The 23,358-nt window shown below is 36.8% G+C and overlaps 2 protein-coding genes and 1 long non-coding RNA gene across 3 annotated transcripts in view; 1 reads left to right on the forward strand and 2 right to left on the reverse strand.

The window, feature by feature from the left end:
• Positions 1–393: 393 nt before the first annotated feature.
• LOC129002699 (jouberin-like) lies at positions 394–12,434 on the reverse strand. Its single transcript, XM_054430696.1, has 11 exons — positions 11,845–12,434; positions 11,346–11,536; positions 10,663–10,882; positions 9,156–9,435; positions 8,412–8,627; positions 7,778–7,988; positions 7,082–7,194; positions 5,033–5,280; positions 4,057–4,216; positions 3,446–3,684; positions 394–825 (listed from the first exon to the last, which is right to left on the reverse strand). Exons 1-11 carry the CDS (start codon positions 11,862–11,864, stop codon positions 453–455), a joined length of 2,271 nt encoding a protein of 756 aa, XP_054286671.1. The 5' UTR covers positions 11,865–12,434; the 3' UTR covers positions 394–452.
• Positions 12,435–12,437: 3 nt separating this feature from the next.
• LOC129004479 (uncharacterized) lies at positions 12,438–15,643 on the reverse strand. The gene is made up of 3 exons (XR_008491722.1): positions 15,525–15,643; positions 13,107–13,234; positions 12,438–12,549 (listed from the first exon to the last, which is right to left on the reverse strand). It is a non-coding gene; the product is annotated as an uncharacterized LOC129004479 (long non-coding RNA).
• Positions 13,416–23,358, forward strand: part of LOC129002700 (noggin-like) — a 34,533-nt gene continuing 24,590 nt past the window's right edge. Inside the window, exon 1 of the mRNA XM_054430697.1 lies at positions 13,416–13,491. Within this exon, the coding sequence (XP_054286672.1) occupies positions 13,474–13,491 (18 nt within the window). The 5' untranslated portion in view covers positions 13,416–13,473. The remainder of the gene's footprint in view (positions 13,492–23,358) is intronic.

Genomic DNA, 23,358 nt, shown 5'->3' on the forward strand with positions numbered 1-23,358 from the left:
TCATTGAATGCATTTGTCAACTGACTTATGGGCCACCCTGTATTTTGTAACCAAGATTTTTTACACAATGTTGATAAATAGCATAATTCCTTAAAGTTTGGAAGAAATGTTCCTTGAGTTCCAGGGTTAAATTGTGATTTTCATGGTTTCCGTTTTTGAACGTTAAGGCTTTCCCTACCAGTTCCTCAGTCACTAGACTAAGCCTACTATTCCGGTCCTTATGCTAAACATTGATTCGGAGATATAAAAGCCTTAACAGATTTAGCAAGGCTGACTCCTAAAAGTCTAGCATGTTTGGAAATACATTATCACTCAGCTTCCTTAAGCATTTAATACATAATGAAATAGGGCGAGTACATAAAGTAAGCTACATATAAAAATTCTTTAATAAAATAACTATTAATACATAGAGGTAATACAATTTGACTAGAATAAGGTTGAGGTAAACAAAATTATTGTTGTACTTGACTAGACTGTTTTGCTGCCAGTATGATGTTATCCATTCTGCGAATGATTTCCAACAATCGCAGATCTTTCTCTCCAGAAGACTTATCAATGGCATGCTCCAGTTGCGGAAGACTAGGCCAGTTGACTCTCTGCGGTTGGTTACCACTTGATTCTTCGACATTCCCAGCTTTTTTCTTCTTTTTATCTTTCAACCCTTTGTCCGTTGCAGTAGTTGAGCTAGATGGTTTTTGGAGGACTTTGGAAGCAGCTTTTTGCCATTTGTTGGAAGTCTTTATCTTTTTCATTGCCTCGATAACGTCCACAGCGGTTATCTCGTTTTTCATAATGTGAAGGCCAATGTCTTCTCCAGTTGCGTTTCTGTTGAAAATAAATGTAATTAAATGACAACAAATTTGATGAGAAAACATCTCTTAGTAGGATTTTATTTAAATACTAGATGTTACCCGCGGACTTCAGTTATGAAGTCAAACAAGGCGTTTGACTTCATAACTATTAATAAAACTATTGATTGGCATACTGGTTTGAGTGGCATTTCGAAAGGCTTTTCATGGTTACTTTGATGAACAACATTGGACTTAATAAACCTGTCAGGACAGAGTCCTAGTAGCAGGGTTGCCACCCGTCCCGATTCTGTCTGGACAGTCCTGATTTTGGTTACTTAAGCCAGTGTTTATATTGGCTCTACTCATGAAAAAAATCAGCTCAATTGGTCAAGTAATTTTCACGTTATTGACATACTCCAAACATTCATATCTATCTATAATATCAGTTCCTGGCATCCAAGAAAATCAAAAAGTTGGTTATGGGGTTACTACAATAAACAATTCAAATTAGCTGATGTCATACATTTAAACAATAAATTGATAGTGCTGCAGCTGCACCCTGTTGGTAAACCTTGTGACTTTATAATGCTATTGAACATCATAGAACAAACTTGTTTAACTAAAACAGCTGTTAAGATTAATTAATTCCCCCTGAACGAAAAAATTCGATTTCTTTAAGTGATGTGTGGATGTGTACAGAGCTACATAGTATACAATATGTAACTCGCACCTGTGGTCCAATATCGTACCAGAGTATCTTAGTATCCATAGTATCTTGAGACGTTTTAGTTTTTGTTATTTTAGCGAATTTCCCATATAGGGAATAAGCTATTACCGTAGTACTCATGGTAAGACCTGGACGCGGGACCGATTTTTTTTTTTCGTTTTGAGGTCCCTAGAGGCCAAAAACACCATCCGTTCAAATTCATATATATATATATATATATATTTATATATTTATATATATATATATTTATATATTTATATATATATATATGTGTCCGTTAGCACGATAACTCGAGCAAAAATGATCCGATTTTGATAAAATTTGGTACAAACGTGTAAACCTACGTTTATTTGAACGAGTTCGCGATCCAGCATGATCGGACCATGGGAACGGGGGTTTATGGGGGGTTTTATGGGGTAAAAATAGGTTTTTCCCATTTTTGACCCAAAAAACATAAAATTTAGCAATTTCTTTCCAAACCATTTTGTAGAGCTCAAAAAAACAAATAATTTAGTATATTGAAGCGTTATTATGCGCCTAATGGTTACGGAGAAAATTCCAAAAAACTGTAAATTTAAAATTCCCATGTTATTCTTATGGAGAATAAGTAAACTGTTGTAGTTTGCTTGTTTATGAACATATTTTGATCAAATTTGGAAAATGTTTTTATTTCTTACTAACTATAACATTTTACAAAAAAAAAACAAAAAAAAACAGTTTTACCCTCCCTGATGCAGCAAACCTAAGTACTTGTTATACTAATTCTATTTAAATAGGAAATAAATGTTATATTTTTAAGTAGACATTTTAGTGTAAATCCAATCAGGCAAATGGAAATTCGCTTAGTCTGCAGGTTTGCTGCGGCGGGGGTATTTATTTTTAATGGTGATTTTCCCATACCCATAGAAATTTATAAAATAAAGAAAAAAATCTTTTACAAAGATGGCCTAACTGATTTTGGTTAAAATTTTGTATGTTTTAGCCCTTGTAATTCTGAACAAAACGGTATGATTCCCATTGCTGTAAAAATTACGGTTCAAAAATGACTGTAAAATAATGGAAAATCGAATTGTTGATAAGCTAATGGGAGAAAGCATGTGTCACATTACTGATACTGTCTAGTTGCATTACTTAAGGACTCGCTATAGCGGTTGTGGCATTATTACTTAGATAAAATCCATTGGTGATTGGCTGGATTTGAATTTGGGACCGATGTTCCAAGCTCTACAACTAGACTAGCTCGCTTCCAGGAGCATCAATATTACTGTTATAGAAGATATAAAATCAAATAACGCGTTATAGTGTGGTGTACTCGATCTTTGATATTGCTATAAAGCGGTGGTGTTGAAACAAGACTTTCATAAATCAAGATATCAACAATTTTGACTGATCAGGAATAATAACCCTTTTAGTTTGTGTCTAGGATAGATTTTTTTTTAGTTACAACAATAATAGATGAATACTTAAAGGGATACTCAAGTTAGCAGGGGATTGTGTGTATGAGTGGGTGGATATTTAAATGCGGCTATGATTACCTGCCTTGCCCATAACAGACCCCCAGACACTTGGCGTATTCACAGGGAGTTTCTGGGTAAATTTTACTGGGGGGAGGGGTGGTGGGGTTTCTAAAAAAGTTAAACCAATGTTATCTTAGAAATAACCCCAAGGTAGAATTTTTGCATTTTCAACTGTCAGCCATTTTGGATTTGGATAGTCCTATGGATTCTGGGTGGAATGGTTGGAATAAGTTGAAATAAGTTTAAGTGTAGTAAGTGTGTGGAGTGGTTGTGAATAAGGAAAGCAAGTAAGGGTGGCACCTGCGCCTTTGAGAGTGGACTTCAGTACTAAAATTACAAAAGATATTCAAATAAAACTTAAAGTGAAAACAAATCTATGCAACTCTAAGATAGGAGGGTTGGTTACCAACCTGTGATATCCCAGTATGTACAGTGGTGGTTGTGAAAGTCCCACAGTAGCTAGCAGATGGTCGTGAGGATGGTAATGCACTCCAGCACTGCCTGGTGGTAGCAGGCCACAATAGACAGCTCTCAGTGCACCAGTGTGTCCATCCCACACCACCAGGGCGCCGTCTTCACCACAAGCAAACACTAGACTGCCACACGCACTCACACACAAGCCTGTCTGCATACGCTCACTGCTGCAGCCCTGGGTGGGTAAATGGTTCATGAATGTTGAGGTATCCAACATGATCAGTATAAAAATCATAACGTTAGGGATCTGTAATTTTATCCAATCTTCAGGTGAGAAAGTGTCTACATTTGACAAGATTGGTATTGAAACACAGCCAAAACTGAAATATACAAGAAGATCAAGAAACATAAAATGCCCAAACATTGTCTGGCCAAAGAGTCATACTTCAAACAAATGAGTAGACCTACTTACAGGTTATGGCTTGCTGGACAACTTAAAGTATAATTGTTTTACCGAGATGCAAAATCGTTACCAGCCTGATGAGCATTACAGTATCACTGAGAAATGAGAATAAATCAAGTTTGATTGTGATCAGTGCTTTCTCACCTTGAAAGTCTGCAGTACAGCACCAGTAGCCAGGTCCACACTACACACAGTAGAGTTCCTGCTGTGAACCAACAGTCTGTGGCCTCCTGGATGAGTCACCACATTGCTGATCACATTACCTCTCAGCTCTCTCACACTCAAGTCTCTACCAGCTGATAGACTGAAATATACATAACCTCAGTTGACAGGCTACAGTTAAACAAAATAGGAGGAAAACAGTAACATGAAACAACAGGAAAATTCTCCCATAATGGGGGAAACATTCTGATGGAGGGGATCAGGTACCTGTCACCACTACTAGGCGCAACTACTAGGTGGGATAAAAATCAGGGTGTTTGGTACCAGAAAGTCAATTGTGCCTCTGAGCCTGACAACTCCGGATGGGTATGCTGAGCCATCCCCCTGGATAGGACTGTTGTGCTCGCTAGCCACCTGATGGGTGAGATGAACCCCCAGCATCAATGGAAAAGCGTGTTTAGCACACGGATCCATAATCAAAGGTGGAGGGGAGGACTCGTATAATCTCCCACCTCCGTGTGATTTATTGATGACAGACTTATTTTAGCACTTTGATCCAGAGCAATAAAACCTACTAAACAGCCTAAAATGTAATGTAAAACAGGTTGTCGTGTACACACAAAAATTACTAAAAAATATAAGAGAGCAGATTGTAAAACGGCATGAATTGCTTTCCTGCGAAACAAAACAAAGCTTTTTGCTTTATTCATTGACATACAGTTACAATAGAAAATGCCAACTCAATTAGGCTCTTCTGCCTTCTTTTTAATTAACGAGAGACTAATGTTTTCTCCTACGTAGGCAAAGCTCAAAAACGTCAAAAACCCCAAAGATGGCATAAGTGGACTATTTTATTATGCTCTCAGAAAGCTTATTCAATTAATTAGTACAACTCATTGATGAAACTAAATTAAACATACATGATGGAGTTTGATATTTTTAAACTACCAAACATTACCTTCCATCATCTTCCACATCGTAGACCCTGAGGAACCCTTTACTGTCAGCGGATATCACTTTGGAGCCGTCGACGCTCGTACAAACGGAAGACACAAACCCCGAGTGGCCGAGGAGTTCTTGTATCAGCTGATAGGAGCTGTGAGACTCCCCCCTCCACACTCTCACTGTAGCATCATAACACCCAGACACTAGGACGAGCGGCCTCACAAACTGTACACAGTATACGAACGATGGATGGGCCAGCATCTACAACACAACAAGACATACTGTACTGTACTGTTGAGTTACAAAATAAATTTAAAACGTGATGGGAAGTTAATCACATTCGAAAATAAGATTTTAAGAAAAATTTATGGACCAATTTATGAAGGTGGTGAATGGAGGAAGAGACACAACAGAGAACTGAGAGAACTCTACAGAGATCCAGATGTGGTGTGTGAATTTAAGTGTAGAAGAGTTAGATGGAATGGACATGTTTTACGAAGAGAGGAGCAAAATAAGTTAAAATTAGTTTTACTAAGAAATCCCGAAGGAAGACGACCGAGAGGAAGGCCAAAACAAAAATGGTGGAGCCAAGTAAAGAAAGACATGGAGCAATTAGGAGCAACTGAGGAGGATGCAGAGGATAGAGCAAGATGGAGAGGCTTTGTTGGTGCGGCCAAATATCTTCTTAGATATGCATGGCCCTGGGAGTAAGAGTAAGTATGGGAACATTTACTTTGGATACTGGAATGGACATTTCATCTACATGGATCATCTGCAGTTAATCTATATAAATAAAATTACAGTTTTGTCCGTAAATTGCTTAGAATCATAAATGTTTTGGTTATTTTACGTTTCATGTAATAGGAAAGCTGAAACGTGTGCCATCCCATTTTCTGTCTTTCTGTCTATGACGCTCAAGATGGCATTTTAATCTCTCTCTTCTCCAGGAAAATGACAAAACAGATCATGATGAAACTATTTTGATGTATTCTCTACATCTGAAAGTACAAAAATACATCAAATAACACTTAAATATATTTACACTTGTTCTGTTTACTCACAAGATGGTAAATAAATACATATAAAATATGGTAAGTGGTGATCAATTACGATTGGACACTCCAATCATCATCAGACCCAATAAGCGAATGACGAAAGTACAAATATAAAGGAGAAGTAAGAACCAAAAGTAGTTTGGAACATAAAGGCTACATTTTTATGGTATAGCCTCTGGATCACTGATTTTTACAATAAAAGGTTTAAATTGCCTGAACCCTTCAAGTGATCCTGGTTTGTAGTTGGTTGACTACAGCTGTTTCATGTTAATATTAACACATCTTCAGGTCAAATTTATGCTTTGATTTATTCCATAGAATGGTCGTCATAAGGTTTAAAGTTCACAAATATAACACGTACACGAAACATTTAACACTGACTGGCCAAAACACAAAACGAAAAAGCGTGTAATTAACATCGGACACGTACGATGTTAATTACGTGCTTTTTCGTTCTGTGTTTTGGCCAATCAGTGTTAAATGTTTCATGTATGTGTATGTGTTATTTTTTGTGAACTTTAAACCTTATGACGACCATTCTATGGAATAAATCAATGCTTAAATTTGACCTGACGACGTGTTAATATTAACATGAAACAGCTGTAGTCAACCAACTACAAACCAGGATCACTTGACGGATACAGGTAATTTAAACCTTTTATTATAAAGGCTACACTATTTGCAGCTTAACTAATGTTTGGGTAATAATGGCTGGCTCTCGTTAATACTCAACTTTTGTCAATCGTTATTTAGGCCTACCCTTGTTCAAAATCCAATGCATTATTCCTTGCATTATAGTGTAATATATAATATATTATCAAACTAAACCAGTAGATGGGCTAACTCAAAATTAGAATATATCCTGGGCTTGTGTCAAACAAACTTTTGCAGATATCCTACTTATAGCAATCATACACATCTATCATATTAAACAAATTACATAGAATTGCTCCTGAAACAGCAATATTCTTAGTATTAGTTTAACCATATTACAAGGTATAACAAACCTGCAACAGAGGATTTTTGGAACTAAATGGTCGCCAGACACACACAGTACAATCAGCTGATGCAGAGAGAAGAACCTTGCTGTCAGGACTCCATCGTAAACAATAGACAAGGCCTGGAAATTAAGTAAAATCATACAGTAGTACAGTTCTTCAATCATCCAAACTCCAACTACATGAATCATTGATTGTCCAAATCACTTACAGAAAGAATAATTTTAAAAGTTGGAAAACTACAATATTAGAAACCAATAATAAAGAAAACCAGAAGCCACAATTGCATCAAAATCTTGAATATACCCCACAGTCATGTAGATATTGTCGTCTCCCATGGTCATGGAAAGTCGTCATTATCCTCTGCAATCATGAATTTATCGCAAAACCTGTAGAGAAACGTTTCTGTGATCACGGTAGTAAAGGTCTGTTCGACTTGACTTGGTCTATTTTCTATAAAATACCCAATAACTCTGTAAAAATCCAATTTAAACATTTGTTTACAATTTATAATTTGAACTTCGATTTTCTCAATCAAATTAAAACTACATGAACAACACTGTCCATAACATGAGAGAGCTCAGAGCTCACCATATCATAAAAGGAGTTCAGAGTCTGTCAAAATGATTATTGTTGTATAGCTTGCATAGATATTTAAGCACATACTGACATTTGGAGCTAAAACGCAAAAAGTGTTAACTGTACCTTGGTGGCCAGTGAGGGCGGTGGTGTGCTGCCACAGGGGTACAGAGTAGATCTGAATGTCCTGTCGTCCGCACGCCAGCCACAGTCCGTTGTCACTGAACTGTACACTCAAGCTACCCTCCACAGGGAGAGTCTGTACACAAGTGTTGAGCACAAGACAACTCTGACCTGGCAGTCTCGACCAATGCACCTCACTGTGCCTAGTAGACTGCTGTAAACACATTTACCATTAATGGCGCTTCAAAAGTAAAGATGTCAAATTTTAGACCTCTTTTTAAAATTTAAGAGGAAAGAATACACATGGTCATCAAAAGGTTGCCAGTTTCATCCTTGTGAAAAGTGAATAGCTTTTTGTTTTTGACAGTTACAAATCTGGACCAATCTGTCTTTGATAATTGAGTTTTAAATAAATAATTTTAGCTAAAGAACCAGCATATCTTAGTCATATTCAAGCTATTCATTCATCCTTCAGTTATTTCTGCCTTAAATTACGTACCTCGTCGTGTCAGCATTGTAAAAATCTTAAAAATCTAATTGAACCATAATTGCTTTTATAATCACCAGTTGTGAAGAGGCTGCAACTCTATTCCACAAATAAATACCTTAGGTTGTAACAGTCAGCATTACTCCCTACCTCATCTATCCCATGTACCCCGCCAGCCACAGGAGAGCCGGTTGCTGAGGTGGAAGCAGCCGAGTTAGAGACCCGAGAGCCTCGCTCTTCCTGCAGTGCTGACTGTGACCTTGGGCGGGGTGAGAGAGGCGTGGCGGGGGCCTCCAGTTGAGACACAGTCATATACAAGCTGCCTGGGTATTTGGTTCTGGCCGCACTGCCCCACCACTCATATACCTGCGGCATTGAAATTATTATAGGCAACCAAAATGGAAGGGGTTTGGTCAACACGATGTAGGCGACCAAAACTTGGTTTAAAAACTTTTGAGTAGGGATGTTTTGAATGAGTACGCAGTTTCTTCCAGGAACAAACATTCCTTGTTTTTATTTTGCCCAGAGTCATAAAAATTTGACTTCAAGGATACACAATATGCTTCAGTTGTTCAGTTCCTTACACAAGGTTATTTATAATTCTAATCAAACTGTGGGACCATTAACTTTTTGAATTATAAAGTAAAAATCCTACCTATAAGGACAGCTGTAGACACCTTGCTTTATGTATATGAAAAAATATCGAAAAATAACCATTACAGTTTGATAAGAAAATCAACATAGTGGCTCAGTGGGAGAGTTTCAGGCTGACAAACCAAATATTGCTAGAGGATTTAAAAAAAATATTCTTTATTATGCTTCCTTTACTGACTGAATAATTTAATAATTTATTATCTTTTTAAATATGACACATAGCACCCTCTATCCACTTACCGCTGGTGTCAACGGCCTCGAGTCCTTAGCTCGTCCAGGTTTGAACAGCTGTAGCCTGAGCCTCTGGCCTAGCTGCAGCAGTGAGCTGGCCGCAGGTCGTAGGAAGGCCCAAGCCACAACATGTCGCCCTGCAGCACTGCCTAGCCTAGCGTGACGGCTACTAGCCACCGCAGACGACACTACGTCACACAACTCCAGTAGCAACAGCGTGTGAGGCGTGAGGAGATGCGAGGGTGATTCGTTCAGCAACAAACATTCTTCCCAGACTGGAACTACACTCCTGTTGGTAATGTTTTAAAACTCAAAATCTTTACAGATTGAAGGAAAAACCAAAATTAATGCGATATTGAGTACTGTATGCCTTTTCCTTAAGTTTGTGCTATTAAAGAATGTACCCCCAGGAGAACTGAACAGATTTTTTTTACTTAGTGTTTAGCAAATTTGATTCGTTTTAACATGACATATTTGTGTAGTACTGTTTGATCTTTGGGCACTGAACTAAAAATCCCATCCATCTACCAGCTGTAGCCTATTTTTTATTTAAAAAGGACATCGTTGAATGAGCCATTCATGAGTATGCTACAGTCTAATTCTATTTTCTCCTGTGGTTTTTGTTAGCATACTGAAATAACTGATAGGCTACATACAGCTTACAGTATGTGGTTTTATTAGTTTGACTTTGTTGTAATATTGGTGTATACAAGAAACATCAGCACCGGTAATTTAAATCAGTGGACTCTGTCAGTGGATCAATTCAACTACGTCATTTTTGATTCCAAAACTGGCGATAGCTTAACATGGGGATGGAATGACAAATTCTATCAATCATAAATAGTCAAAGTTAGTGGTAGTACTAACCTGCTAGTACACTGTTTCAGGTTAAGGTCCTATAGGCAAATTAACAGCCACTAATGGAAACCGCACTAAACCTTTACTTACCGAACTAGCTAAAACTCAATAAATATGGCTGAAAGCTGTATGTGCTGCAGTCTGGCAGTCAAGCTAATACTCTTGGAATTAAGGTTTACTAGTTTAGAGGATTTGAGTTAGTTTTAGTGTGGTGGACGGTTAGGTCTGGTGGGCCTTTTGGCCTAAGACATTGTCTTTGTCTCGGCCAGGAGAGAGCACCGTTGATCAAGAGTTTAAACACCATTTTTGTCTTGTGAGGTCACTGGTCAGCTATTGTGGGCAACTCATGAAAAGTCACCCATCTGTGAACGAGCTTCAAGGGAGGGACAAAAAATGGTGGGCGACTCAAGACTCAAGTAAAAGTTGAGGATGGATGATTTTTTAAGAATTGCGCTTAAAATCATCATTTGCTGCATTAACTTATCCTTATGGTTTGTATTAACAGACACATTGTTTGACACGGCATGATAAAATCAACAAATAATCTCTGGTAACGGGTTACATTAATAGGTTTCAAACACCGTATTTTTTCACAAAGTTATTTTAAAAACAATAACAAACAAACTATCCATTCAGAAACACGGTATACCAGTCTTACTTGCGCTGTTGGAAGTCAAACATATGAGTCATGATGGGCAGGACGTAATCAGTGTTTTCTCTGTTGTAGCAAACTGATCGGCCTGGATCAGACTTGCGGTAGAACTCTCCTACTGAAGTGTCAACAATGTATAAACAAACCATCGGGTGGCGTACCAACGGATCTATGATGGGACAGTCCACTCCGTGAATCGTCACTCCAACAATCCCCTCGCTCGAAACTACGGAAGAAAGTGTAACTTTACTACATAAACTATAATATTTACAACTTTGTCACCTTAGAATACAATACTTTTATTCTGATTTTTTAACATTTATTTGTTTAGTTCCCCCTATTCAATAAAGAACAGTATATTAAATTCATAGAAGGAGGGATGCAAGGCGCAAATCATCCATTTCAGTAGTTTTAAAGCAAGATATGTGTAGCTCTGAGGCAGAATAGAGCAGCAGGACAAAGGAATATAGTTGGGCCGGATTGGACATGGAGCAAGGAAGGTGCAGGAAGCAATCATGTTTACGGTACCTTAAAACATTGAACCCAAAACTCAAGCGCCCCACACATCAATTCCATACTAGTCCATCCAAATACCCACATTTAAAGTGCTAATAACCACTAATAGTATAATTTCAAATATCATAGTACGAATGTGGTTAGAAAAAATATACAGAACAACATAAATTTACCATCAGAAGGTTGGGTGGTCTTCTCAAAGTTTTCTGCAGCCTCGATTAAACTCTTGACACTAGGAGTTGATTTTGTCTCATCAACAAGAAGTGTTGCAGACTTTTTCTTCTCGCCATGCACTAGAAGTTCTTGTAACTCAATTTCCTCTTGAGCTTTCAATTGTTTCCTCCTCTTTTTCTTCCTTTTCTGTCTGAAATTAGTATAAATTACCAAAAGGACTGTTGAAAGAATTTTATAGACTACACCAGCTGTCTGGACTGCATCAAGAGCTACCAAAATTTTTACTACATCGCCCGTGGGTTTATTGTGAACGGGATGGGTGGTGTTGTTCATTTCTACTTAATTGGCAACAATTCAGTTTTTTCACATACAGTACCCAAGGACTGATTTCAAAGCAAAATAACCATATAAATTTCAATTGTTTAAGCAAGTGAAAAACATGATAGCTTCAGGAATGTGCTTTATACTATTTGACAACAAAATCAAATTAAGACTTACTTCCTATCTTCAAGAGGCATTTCTCCATCATCAGTATGTTGTGATTGTGACTCCTGAAGTTTAGCATCTGATCTTGGTGTTTCTAAGTCATCAACATTGGACTGAAATATGGTTATTACTGTATCCGCCGGAGTATTATCCTCACCCAACTGTCCTTGAGGTTCTTCGAGTTGCTCAACTTCAGAAGACTTGAGCGATTTCCTTCTAGGAAGAGGAACTGGAGTTTTCCTCACAGTTGAATCAACTGTGGGTATTTCAATTGTATAGCTTCTGTTGGATATGCGAGACGGGCTAAAATGATCATCTAAGTCACCTTTTTGCTGAGATGCAGGTCTACTTGTCAAAATGTCAAGATCCTGTTTAGTGAAAGTGGGAGTTTCAATTGTATAGCTTTTGTTAGATAGCCGAGAAGGACTAGCATTGTTACTAACTACCGAGATCAAATTTTCTACTGGAATTGTTGGAGTTTCTAAGACGTAACTTCTATTCGATAATCTAGATGAACTTCTCTCAACTAGTTCATCTTCTACGGTGAATGCTGGATTGTCTTGTTCATTTCCTATGATTGTTTGTGCTAAATCGGACGTGTGCTTCAATTTAAACTTCTTTTTCTTCTTCTTCGTTTTCTTCTCTGCCGAAATGTCGTCATCACTGCTAGACTGAAGTAGCTGGGTTCTAGAGGTGTGGACTTCTGCGATAATTTGCCTGTAAAACAAAATGGAAACTTTATCAAGTTTTGAAATATGATACAAAACTTATCTTGCATGGATAAAAACAACAATTATATAATTTTTTGGGGGAATGTTTGTTGAGATAGAGCTACACGCTACACATTTAAATATTTTTGCTGGTTAATTGAGCTATTTTTGTATCAGCATCAGCTTGGATTTGCTTTAGGAGATACACTTATAAGTAGCAGTAGGCTACTTTATAAAAGTCTACAATCTTAAGTTGAATAAGTTCTGAATGAATCAGAAAATCAACATCACGTCCTGTAAAAAAAAATTAAGATAGGGTACATATAAAAGCTTTTTGTGGGCCTATCACTTCAGATTTAAGGCCTTGTTTTGAACATTATGATACCTAAGCAATTATCTACCTTAGCACTAATATTTATGTAATGCATAAACACTTAACAAATTTTTTTTTATTTTTAAAGTTTGAAATAGAATAAAAATTGGTTCTTAATAAATTAGAAGTGAAGACATGCTGAAATATTGATAATTTGGAGATAAAAACGAAAAAACAAAGAACACACTAACCTTTTCTCGTTCTGTGGACTTTCTTCTGATGAATAGGCATTGAATTTCCCTCCAAAGTTTTCATTTTTTCGGCTTCTAACTGGTAATTTATGAAGAGGGATAGATTCTTGTGGAGTCACAGACTGTTTCTGAAAAATTAAAGTGATTGACGGTAAAAATTGTTGGCTCACAGTGGTGCTTGGGACAAGGCATGCATTTTATGGCTCATTGTTCAATAAACAAATTGCCAGTATGAACCACAGTTAGCTGAGAGAACTTGCGTTGAACATGTACATTGAATGTCATGTAATCCTGTGATATTTAGAACTAAGGAGTTTTATTTGTCATTTTTGGTTAAGTGAATTTTATCAATCAACAGATTGAGTGTATGCTAACTATATTTAAGGTATGTATTGTAGGGGTTTGTAGAGTTACTCATTTATGTGGTAATTTTGTTTTGATACATTAATTATGTGTTTTAAATGTATGTTGGATATGACCTAAGTTTATGTATTCGTCAATTAAGTTCTAAATCACCAATCATTAGATAACCACCACCATCAAGAGCATTCCATTATCTTTCGGTATTATTGCACTTGCATGTAACCTAAAATATTATTATTAAACTGCAAAGTCTTGTTTGTAAATAGATTGTAGTTGTAATTTTGTTATTAATTGATTGTATATTTTTCATTATTTAAGTCATTTGAAATCTAGCTGTCTTGATATTATTAATCAACATTGTAAAATGGTGGAACCGTTGATAATAAATAAATAGCAGATGTAGCATTGGACAAATTATTTGGTATCCCATAATGTAAGCCTATGCTTCCAATATCTGACCTGCCTAAATAATAAAATTGTTGAAAGCCTACTGACTTAAATTTTCTAAATTTTTGAAATCCTGCCACGATAGGTAAGCCTACTCAAATTATAAAAATGCATAGGCCTAACTTGGTAAAACAAAGATTTTTTATCCTGCCTCATAGGCTATAAGTTGCACCAATAAATATTGTAGACTGTAACATAGGCTAATAGAGATTTCAGTACATAATAGATAACATAATAGATTTCAGTGGGTATAGTTTCAAGGGTAGGCCTACCTAAATTATTAAAATAGGGATTTTCTTGTCGTCAATGTCAGCAGAACTTTTACTCAAAGTACCTACTGTAACAAACTAATTTAAGAGCAAGCGACCCAACATTTACCTAAAGCGTGTGAATACACCAGGAATTGATCATATCCCTCAACTTGCTACAAAGTCTGAGATGCTAACCTCCTACTACACTTGCAACAACTCAATGAATCAAATCAGGTAAACTAAAATGCATTTAGTCTGCAGGTTTCCTGCTGCCTTTCTACCCACTAGCTTAATATTTTGGTGTTCACTCAAACGTTCAGATAGTAAGAAATTATGGATCCGGATTTATATTTTTCATGATGCAATGAGGTCATGTAGGTACAAAATATCCATGGTATCTTTAGGTAACTTGAATTTAGGATATGATTTTAAGGCCTAAGGAAATATGATGGGCAAGAATCTGCAAACATAAGTAGGCCTACAGTACATTCGTTGAGTTTTCACAGTATCTACAAGATTTAGATTAAACCTACACAATTAGGCCTAAATAAGGTTGAGACTTTTAGTCACTTAGTGTCCAACTAAATTTTGTTAACTTATTTGCTTTAAGCATTTCATTCAGTTGAACAATTTGGGTACGATTTCTTAAGTTGTTAGTAGCCTAAGTTAACCAATGAATCGGCTGAACAAAATTTGTTTTTCATAGGCGTCCTACTAACTAACCTAGGCTATCTAAACATTGCCTTGAAGACAAAGACCTGTTGAGAGCATTTGTCGTAAAATGGATAAAAGAACCCTAGCCTATGCCAACAAACGAGTTAGGCCTAAGCTAATATCTGGACACTGAGATTGGTTAACGCTATCAGGAAATTTTCGTTTTTAAGGCTGCACTTTACTTGATGTCCTACACTCATTCGAATGAAAATATCGATCGATATATCGATTAATTGATTGCTTGGCTGCACTTTACTTGACGTCCTACACTCATTTGATTGTTTTTTTAGATTCGATATTTTCATTCAATTGTATTGTTTCATTCGATATATAGTTTGGTTAGTTAGGTTAGGTTAACCTTACCTAACAAACCAAACGATATAGGCTATCGAATGACGCAATCGATTAATCGATATATCGATCGATATTTTCATTCGAATGAGTGTAGGACTTCAAGTAAAGTGCAGCCGATTGCTTCATTCGATATATCGTTCATTTTTTTTTATCGTTTTTAGGTTAGGTTAACCTTACCTAACTAACCAAACGATATATCGAATGAAACAATCGAATGAAAATATCGAATCGAAAAAACAATCGAATGAGTGTAGGACGTCAAGTAAAGTGCAGCCGTTTTTAAACCTACCTTTGTACGATTCTTTGTTGATGATAAAGCAGATTGTTGATCAACAGCTTCCTTGGATAAAGCTGCTTTTAATAAATCGTTAAATCTTGCCTTTGTTTCTTGAGTGACACTTGGAGACTGCCAATGGGATTGTGATTCTTTTGTGTTTACAATCACCATTTTGTGATATAGCCTAACTTATTCGGGAAGACCGATAAGGAACATTTCAAACATTACGTGGAGTTGTAAACTTAGTTAATGTTGAATTAGCACCACATTACTAAAGTGTAATGTTAAATAGAACAGTCACTGAGCAGGGAAAGTTTAAACTGCTACTGCTAGACCAGGCTAGACTTTGAAAATGTAGGTACAGTAACACTAGGACTTGGAGTAAGATAGGCCTATCATGAGACTAATTAACTTACACAGCATTAATTGACACAATACAGTTGCAAAATGGTATACTTGGCTAAGGTTATGGTGTAAACTCTGTGATATAAATAAAAATAGTATAGCAGAAATAGCACTTTCTGCTTTGTTGTTTGATTGACGTTTTGTTGTATCGTGTTGTGCGAAGGTTTGTTTTGTTTTCACTTGAGGTTAGGTTTGTTGATTTTGTTTCCATGGCAACCGACAATGGCAGTGTAGTAAATGATAAAGAAAGACTATTAGCATCAAACCATGAGCTCAGAAGTTTGATTGTTGATCACGTATACAAAACAAAACACAATCGTTGGGAATGTGAGTTCCAGCAGACTAAAATGTTGTTTAAAATAAAAAAAACACGGCTATGAGAACAATGTTTTCTCTAAAAAAGCGCAAATCCTACCATAATTTTACCAATTCAAAAATGTTGACGTTCCCATCTGTTTACATTCTTAAATCTTTAACATTTGTGACACACAGGAATGTTCTAAATTTGACTTTTCTGTAAAAAGCCAATACACATTGCGCAATTCACACACATTACCAATTCCTAAACATGCAACATATTTTTTTAATAAGCACTTACTATACAATGGCATAACACTTATTTTACTTCCACTTTCTCTTAATAAACCAAACCTGTTAAAATTTAAAATGGTGTTTTGGGCTCTGGGGACCTCAAACCGAAAAAGTAAATCGGTCCCGGGTCCAGGTCTTGTCTTATTACCATGAGACCTACGGTAATAGCTTATTCCCTATGGGAAATTCGCTAAAACCATTAAAATCCTTCTCAGTTTACCTGTTATTGCGTCCAAGAATTTGCAACTAAAATCAGTTACAAAAATAGTGATGTCTACAGGGTGTCCTGTATAACTCTCTGGACACAAGTACATAGCGTTATTGCCTAGGTCAAGACAAACACATTTCAACATAGGAACATGGGTCTGTGGTGCCTAGTTTTGCGTCTGTCTGTATTTATTTGTTTTTACAAATCAATTAATAAATCCTAAACAAAAATCCTTGACAATGTTGCAAACTTCGTTTCGTATGAATGAAGGGGGGGGTGTGTAGAATAGGGGGTTAGATTATTTGTTTGGCTTTTTTACTGACTAAGACCACAAGAGCAGAACCTTCTCCCACATAGCACAGAATATCCTCAAGATATCCCACAGAGTTCCCAAAACGTCCCAATATCCCATGAGATATAGGAATATCCCTGGGACATTCCTGGGATATTAAAATATCCCATGGGATATAGGAATATCCCTGGGACATTCCTGGCATATTCCCGTTACAATAATTAATTTATTTTTTGAGGGTTTTTGATCGAGGGACAGGAATATCTTTGGCTTATCCCTAGAATATCCATGATATCCTTTGTTCATAATTTATTTGTAAAATCCACTAATAACTCAAGTCTCAAGTACTTCTCGAAATATGCTACCGAATACAGCACACGATCCTGACCAGTTCCCACGTATCCCACATAGATCCCAGGATTTGAGAATGTCCCTAGGATCACTCTAAGATATTGCACATATCCAACACAAACGAATGCATTTTGAGGATATCCTGGGGACTTCCTATGGATATTCTCGGTAGGCTACCTATATTAAAACATATTTTATAGTATTGGATGTATTTTTTCAAGTTTCAAGTGCTTGAGAAACGTTATTAAAAAGTATTTCAATACCTACTATTTCGAATTAAAATAACTAATAACGTTACTAATGACTTTATAAAAATTAATCATGTTTTCCGATCATATCCCTAGGACATCCTTTGGAGATCCGTAGGATATCCCCGTGGAGCATAATAACTATCAAAATTTTTACCATTTTATAATAACAATAACAATAATACACCTGCTTACAATAATAATAATAATAATAATAATAATGCAAATATTTTCTTTTTAATTTAAATTCTAAATTATCTGAGAAAAAGTATTGGTTGAAAATTTAAGGAGAAATATTAATTAATCATAGCAATTATAATCTATATTCTTATTACAGTATCCTCTATAACTCCCATAAAGCAATTTAACAACTTGATGTCCAAACAGAATCATAGTATCAAAAATATTTAAGTATTGCGACCATTTCAGTTGTCAGCTCCTCTTTAACCACTTGAAAACTAGTAATTTCAACAATCACAAATAGCTCAGGAGGTAGTTTCATAAGTCAAAGGTACCCGGTTCAAAATTCGTCTGAGCAAAAATATTTTTGTTTCTATTTTCCCCCAAAATTTGTTTTTAAGAACTATTTTTATTAAAATACTTAACTGTTAAAAGTGCTTTTCAGACTAAATATTTATTATTTTGTGTTTTTATGTATAATATCCTGGTGGGATATCCCAGGGATCAGGATTTGGGCGGACATAGGGATATCCCAGGGAGTTCCCAGGATATCCCGAGGTCATTGCGGGATATACAGAGTATATCCCCCATATCCCACTGGGATATCCCCAGGACATTCCAAGGATATTCTTGTGTTGTGTGGGCTTACCCAGGAACTTTTGCCATTTACTAAAACCCCAATGATTCAGGGCAGATTGGCCCAGTCCAGTTTCTTAGGCCTACCTTCAAAACCCTTTGGCCGTGTTGTTTGATCAAATAAACTTACGAACAATTAAATATAAGATCAAAATAATTTACTGAAGAGTTAATTTGTGTACCTTTCTCTAAAAACCCAATAACCAGGATAAAATTATAATGCGTTGCTAAATAAGCCTCGTCCACACATGGCGATTTGTCTGCGGAAACATTGTCTCCCGACAAATGTCGATGTTTCTGGAGACAAAATACAGTGTTTTTTTTTTTTCTGTTTCCCGTTCGAATGGGAAACACGAAGACAAGAGACACAACTTTTGTCTCAAGTCTGTATGTGTGGACGTGTCTGGAGACAGGAGACTGGATACAAGCCGAAGGGGTTCAACATCCACCCCATAGTTAGACTGCACAGCGGTCTAACTATAAATATAACGATTTTTGGGCAGTAATAAAAGAGTTGGATTGAGTTTCTTCTTGAATGTTTTGGAATTAGTTTTCAATGATTTATATTATTATATGACATTTTATTGAATTGTTCATCTCTTCAAGTTTGAAATCCTAGGACCAATAAAGCCCAGCAAAATTTCAAAATCTTTAGAAGTCAACCTCGTGAATTTCCTAAGTCCTCCACCTAATCTGAAGGTCTGATAGAAGATTGTGACCATAGTACAAACCTTGCTCGAGAAAATGTTAGGTCCATCATCGTCTCTTCCTAGATTCATTAGGCCCATGGTTCAGAAAAATGAAGCCCGCAAATTATATAATTAGTCATCCTCGGTCGGCCATACCACAGAAAACATACTACTATAACCCAGAATGCTAACCGCGTGGAACAATTGGTTATAGTACTAAAAAAATACTATAACATAATATTAGTATGTTTTCTGTGGCCATACCAACAAACATAGAAACACTGGCTGGCTAGTGTGGACGCAAAACGCATCGGAAACTTGTATCCGAAACTGTGTTGACAGACTGTCTGCCGACTGTCCCTTCACAGTTGGCAGACAGTCGGCCGACTCAGTCTCCATGTGTGGACTAGGCTTTTAAGACAACATTACATCAGCTGTCGTTGTCACTACAACCCTATTCGCTTTTCCCAGGATCGAACCGGCGACCTTTAGACTTGGTGAGCACTATGACCATTCAGCTACCCAGCTATTATTTGTTTTATAATATGATTCGATTCCCGGACTGTGCAGCTGTGATTAAGTGTTGATTGATCTTTTAAGTTTTCGTTTTCAATATTATTGATTTGAAATTTGACTGCTTTTAACGTTTGTTGTCTTTAGTTTTTCACCAGCGTGGTGGCATACCGGGTACTCTGTATAATATTATAATCCTTTCACGTTAAAGATTACTTCCTACCTGAAAAGGTGGGCCAGATTCTAAAAAAAGATTAAATTTTTACTATGAAAAATGACCGCAATATTACATTTTAATTTCAGGGCCATTTTACCAATTATTCTGTTAACATTAGTTGGACCATGAAAAAATTATTTGCGAAGTATTCGTTTATGTAACACTTTTTTTATTTAAAAACCTTATACTTTAGACGTTTCAAAGTCGCCCTAAAGTTGTAAAGTTACTTTGTAAATATTAATTCTGGAAACCCCCTGTGGTTTCTAGCAAGCAAATTATTGTTTTACTGAGAACTGATTCTATTCTCTGCCCACATCGTGACATATGGCCTCGCGTTAGTTAGGCTCCAGATAAATATATTCCCAGAAGGAGACTTGTCGAGTAGGTGGAGGTGTGGAGGACAGTAGGCATGATTATAGTGGTTAGGACCTCTGATCACAGGGATTACAGGCTTCACGCCTTCTGTGGGAGAGAGAAAGAGTGAAAAATGCATTCCTGTCTTGCTTAGTGACAATATATTCTGCCTCAGTTGAAATATCATCCGACCAATTTGAGTGGGTTAAACGTAAACTCCGAGAAAGCAACGTCATTTTTTGGTGGCTTTAGAAACGAGGGTAACGTTTCCTAAAGTTGAGAAATTTAAGTAAATTCCTTAACTGTAATAGGTAAAGGTGTAAAATGGTAAGTTCTTAACCGAAAGAATCTGAATTGTAAATAGGTAGTGAAATTGCTATGGATGTAAATGTAGATTGGCTGTTATGAGAATCAGCTTTTATTTCAACAATAAACAGCAATACAAAGATACATTATCATTTACTTCGGTTTGCTTAGAACAAATTATCTAGCACTTAAGGATAGCTAACAGTGGTAAGATTAAAGGTGGTTAGAAACAAGTACAATATAAGTAAGTAGAGAAAAAGTCGATTACAGAGCTATAGGCCTACAGTTGTACAATCAATTCCAGAATCACAGTAGGTACAGGAGTTCTTGAAACTGGGGAAGACAGAGTTACAGTACAGGAGGTCTCGAAACCGATGGTGGATGTAAAATATAGGAGGTTTGGAAACTGGCGGAGATGTGCTGCAGTACACGAGGTTTGGATGCCGATGCAGAGGCACAGTCCACGAATCGTGTATACCGAGGACAAATGTACAGTTCAATAGACGTTGTAACCGTTCGAAAAGAAACCGTAGAGGCGGTATGGAAACCGATGGCAAAGCACAGTACAGGAGGTGTGGGTGTGACGACTTACACATCAGATACTGACGTCGTGACTGGACACTGTAGGCTGCGGAGCAGTTTAGATATCATCTCCTTGCTCGTATTTCAGCTCAATTTGATTGGGTTTGAACTTCGGACTTCGGACCTGGATCATATTACTCTGGCACTATTAATGCCTACGATTTCTCTCGAGCTCTTGGCAACTAATAGATTCTCAGTGTACGAATAATACCTAACCCTTTCAATACCTACTAATGACAAAGAAAGAAATGTCAGTATGTATGATACCATTATAAGACCGGGGTAGCGGATTTTTATCCCCCTGGAATTTTACCCCCTGGGCAAACGTGACGTCACAAACCAGGGGGTAAAATTCCGGCCGTGAACTTAAGAGTTTCGCGACATCAGCTCGATGGATTAAACGCGGAATTAAACATATATTTTCACGGTTGTGAATTTAATCAGAACACATCAAATTATAAAAACCTAGAATGTACGGCCCGGATTTTTACCCCCGGAATTTTAAACCCGGAATTTTACCCCCAGGATTTTTACCCCCGGATTTTTACCCCCGGAATTTTACCCTCCGGATTTTTACCCCCGGAATTTTACCCCCGGAATTTTACCCCCTGGTAAATATAAATTGGTGAGAATGATTAATTTACTTCAATCAGCTTTAATTAAATAGTAAACATTTTATTATTAAGTAGCCTATCTTAATTTATTTGTAACATTAACTAATCGAACAGCTTTTTAATTTTAATATTGAGATTCGAGTATCAGGATTTGATCTTTGAAGCCAACTGTTGGTTAATTAATATAATCAAAATAAAACAGCGAATTCTGTTTACTTAGTTGAGATTACAAAATAAATAAAGATAGGCTACTAAATAATGAAATGTTTACAATTAATTAAAAACAGATATAAGAAAATCAATCATTCAATTTCTAAAATCGACCAGGGGGTAAAATTCCGGGGGGTAAAAATCCGGGGGTAAAAATCCGGCCCGTACATCTTCAGTTGTCTAAACGCTCGTTATATGGATAGGGGGTAAAATTCCGGGTTTTATCGCTAATCTAATTAATCACACTCTGACTATTTTCATTAGACTTCCAAATCCGCGGGGGTAAAATTCCGGCCGCGAACAAACTTTTGGCCGCTCAGGTCACTACGTCATAGTGACGTCAGCTTTGCCCAGGGGGTAAAATTCCAGGGGGATAAAATTCCGGCGACCCATAAGACCTACTAACTGAATCATCATTGTGAAATTTCGAAGTAGACCAGCATCTATAGAGGTGCAGAGTTAAGGACATCAATTAATTGCAGAGTCATATTAAAAATCCCTTGCATCACCATTGTGTTTGGGCCATGCCGTAATCTTGTGGTTATCAGCAAACTTAGAGATTTTTTTCAATTAAGATATTAATATAGAATCAAAGGTGGGGGGAAAGGTACCACGCAAAGACCAATCAAAGCATGCTTTATCTCTCCTCTGTCATAGCTTGGTATATTAGTGGTAACTGTTATCATCTTTCATTCAATCAAAAGGTCGCCAGATCAATCTGAGTAAAATTGCCTTTTTGATGATTCCCAGTTTTCTTTGATCGTGGGACCAATAAATTATTCTTGCTAAAGAAACAGCTATCTGATCTGAATCAGTATCTAAACCACGAATATAGCCTAGCCTCACATTCATTTGTCCATATTCAACGCTTAGATGTGCGTTTCTGTGTTACAGTAATGATAATGATAGTAATACAGGTAAGTTCAAAGGTTCTTACGTAAACCTTATAAAACTTCTCCTAGCAATATGGAATTGTTGAAACATACTACTACAGTATAAGAACATGTAGAGGCAAATCATCAACTAAGCGGTTCACATATAGAAAGCCCACTCAATCAGCGGCGGCAAGTACCATCATTGGGAAGGCACCCCGTGGGGGGAGGCGTAGAGGTGTCATTAAAAATGTTATTAGTAATTGGATGTGTAATTTATGTTGAACTCCCCAGGGGCACGTGGGCGCTGGGCTGAATCCAAATCACATTTGAGCAGCTGGAGTGACCTCTGCATAGCGTTACTGCATTCTATGTGTTATTATTCCATTTCAACGGCGTTTTGGGACTGAGTGTTTTAGAAGGTTAATTAATTATTATATTGCTTTCAGTGTAGGGATAGATTTACCATAAGGAGACAATTCTCTGCGACTAAGAAACCTATGCTTTTTATTTTTATAGATGGATAAACCTACAGTGTAGTACTAAAATTGATTAGGTAGATGAGTGAATAAGTAAGG

The sequence above is a fragment of the Macrosteles quadrilineatus genome, unplaced genomic scaffold (assembly GCF_028750875.1).
Source record: "Macrosteles quadrilineatus isolate MER2022 unplaced genomic scaffold, UCM_ALF_1.0 Scaffold_9__3_contigs__length_116548681, whole genome shotgun sequence".
In the NCBI taxonomy this organism is placed as follows: domain Eukaryota; kingdom Metazoa; phylum Arthropoda; class Insecta; order Hemiptera; family Cicadellidae; genus Macrosteles; species Macrosteles quadrilineatus.

What these genes read in the sequence shown, in the direction of transcription:
- LOC129002699 (XM_054430696.1), bottom strand. Translation starts at nt 11,864, where the DNA reads ATGCCTCTTGAAGATAGGAA. An exon ending in GATGTGGAAGATGATGGAAG is followed by an intron (nt 4,217 to 5,032) that starts GTAATGTTTGGT and finishes TGTATATTTCAG; the next exon opens with TCTATCAGCTGGTAGAGACT. An exon ending in TACATACTGGGATATCACAG is followed by an intron (nt 826 to 3,445) that starts GTTGGTAACCAA and finishes TATTTTCAACAG; the next exon opens with AAACGCAACTGGAGAAGACA.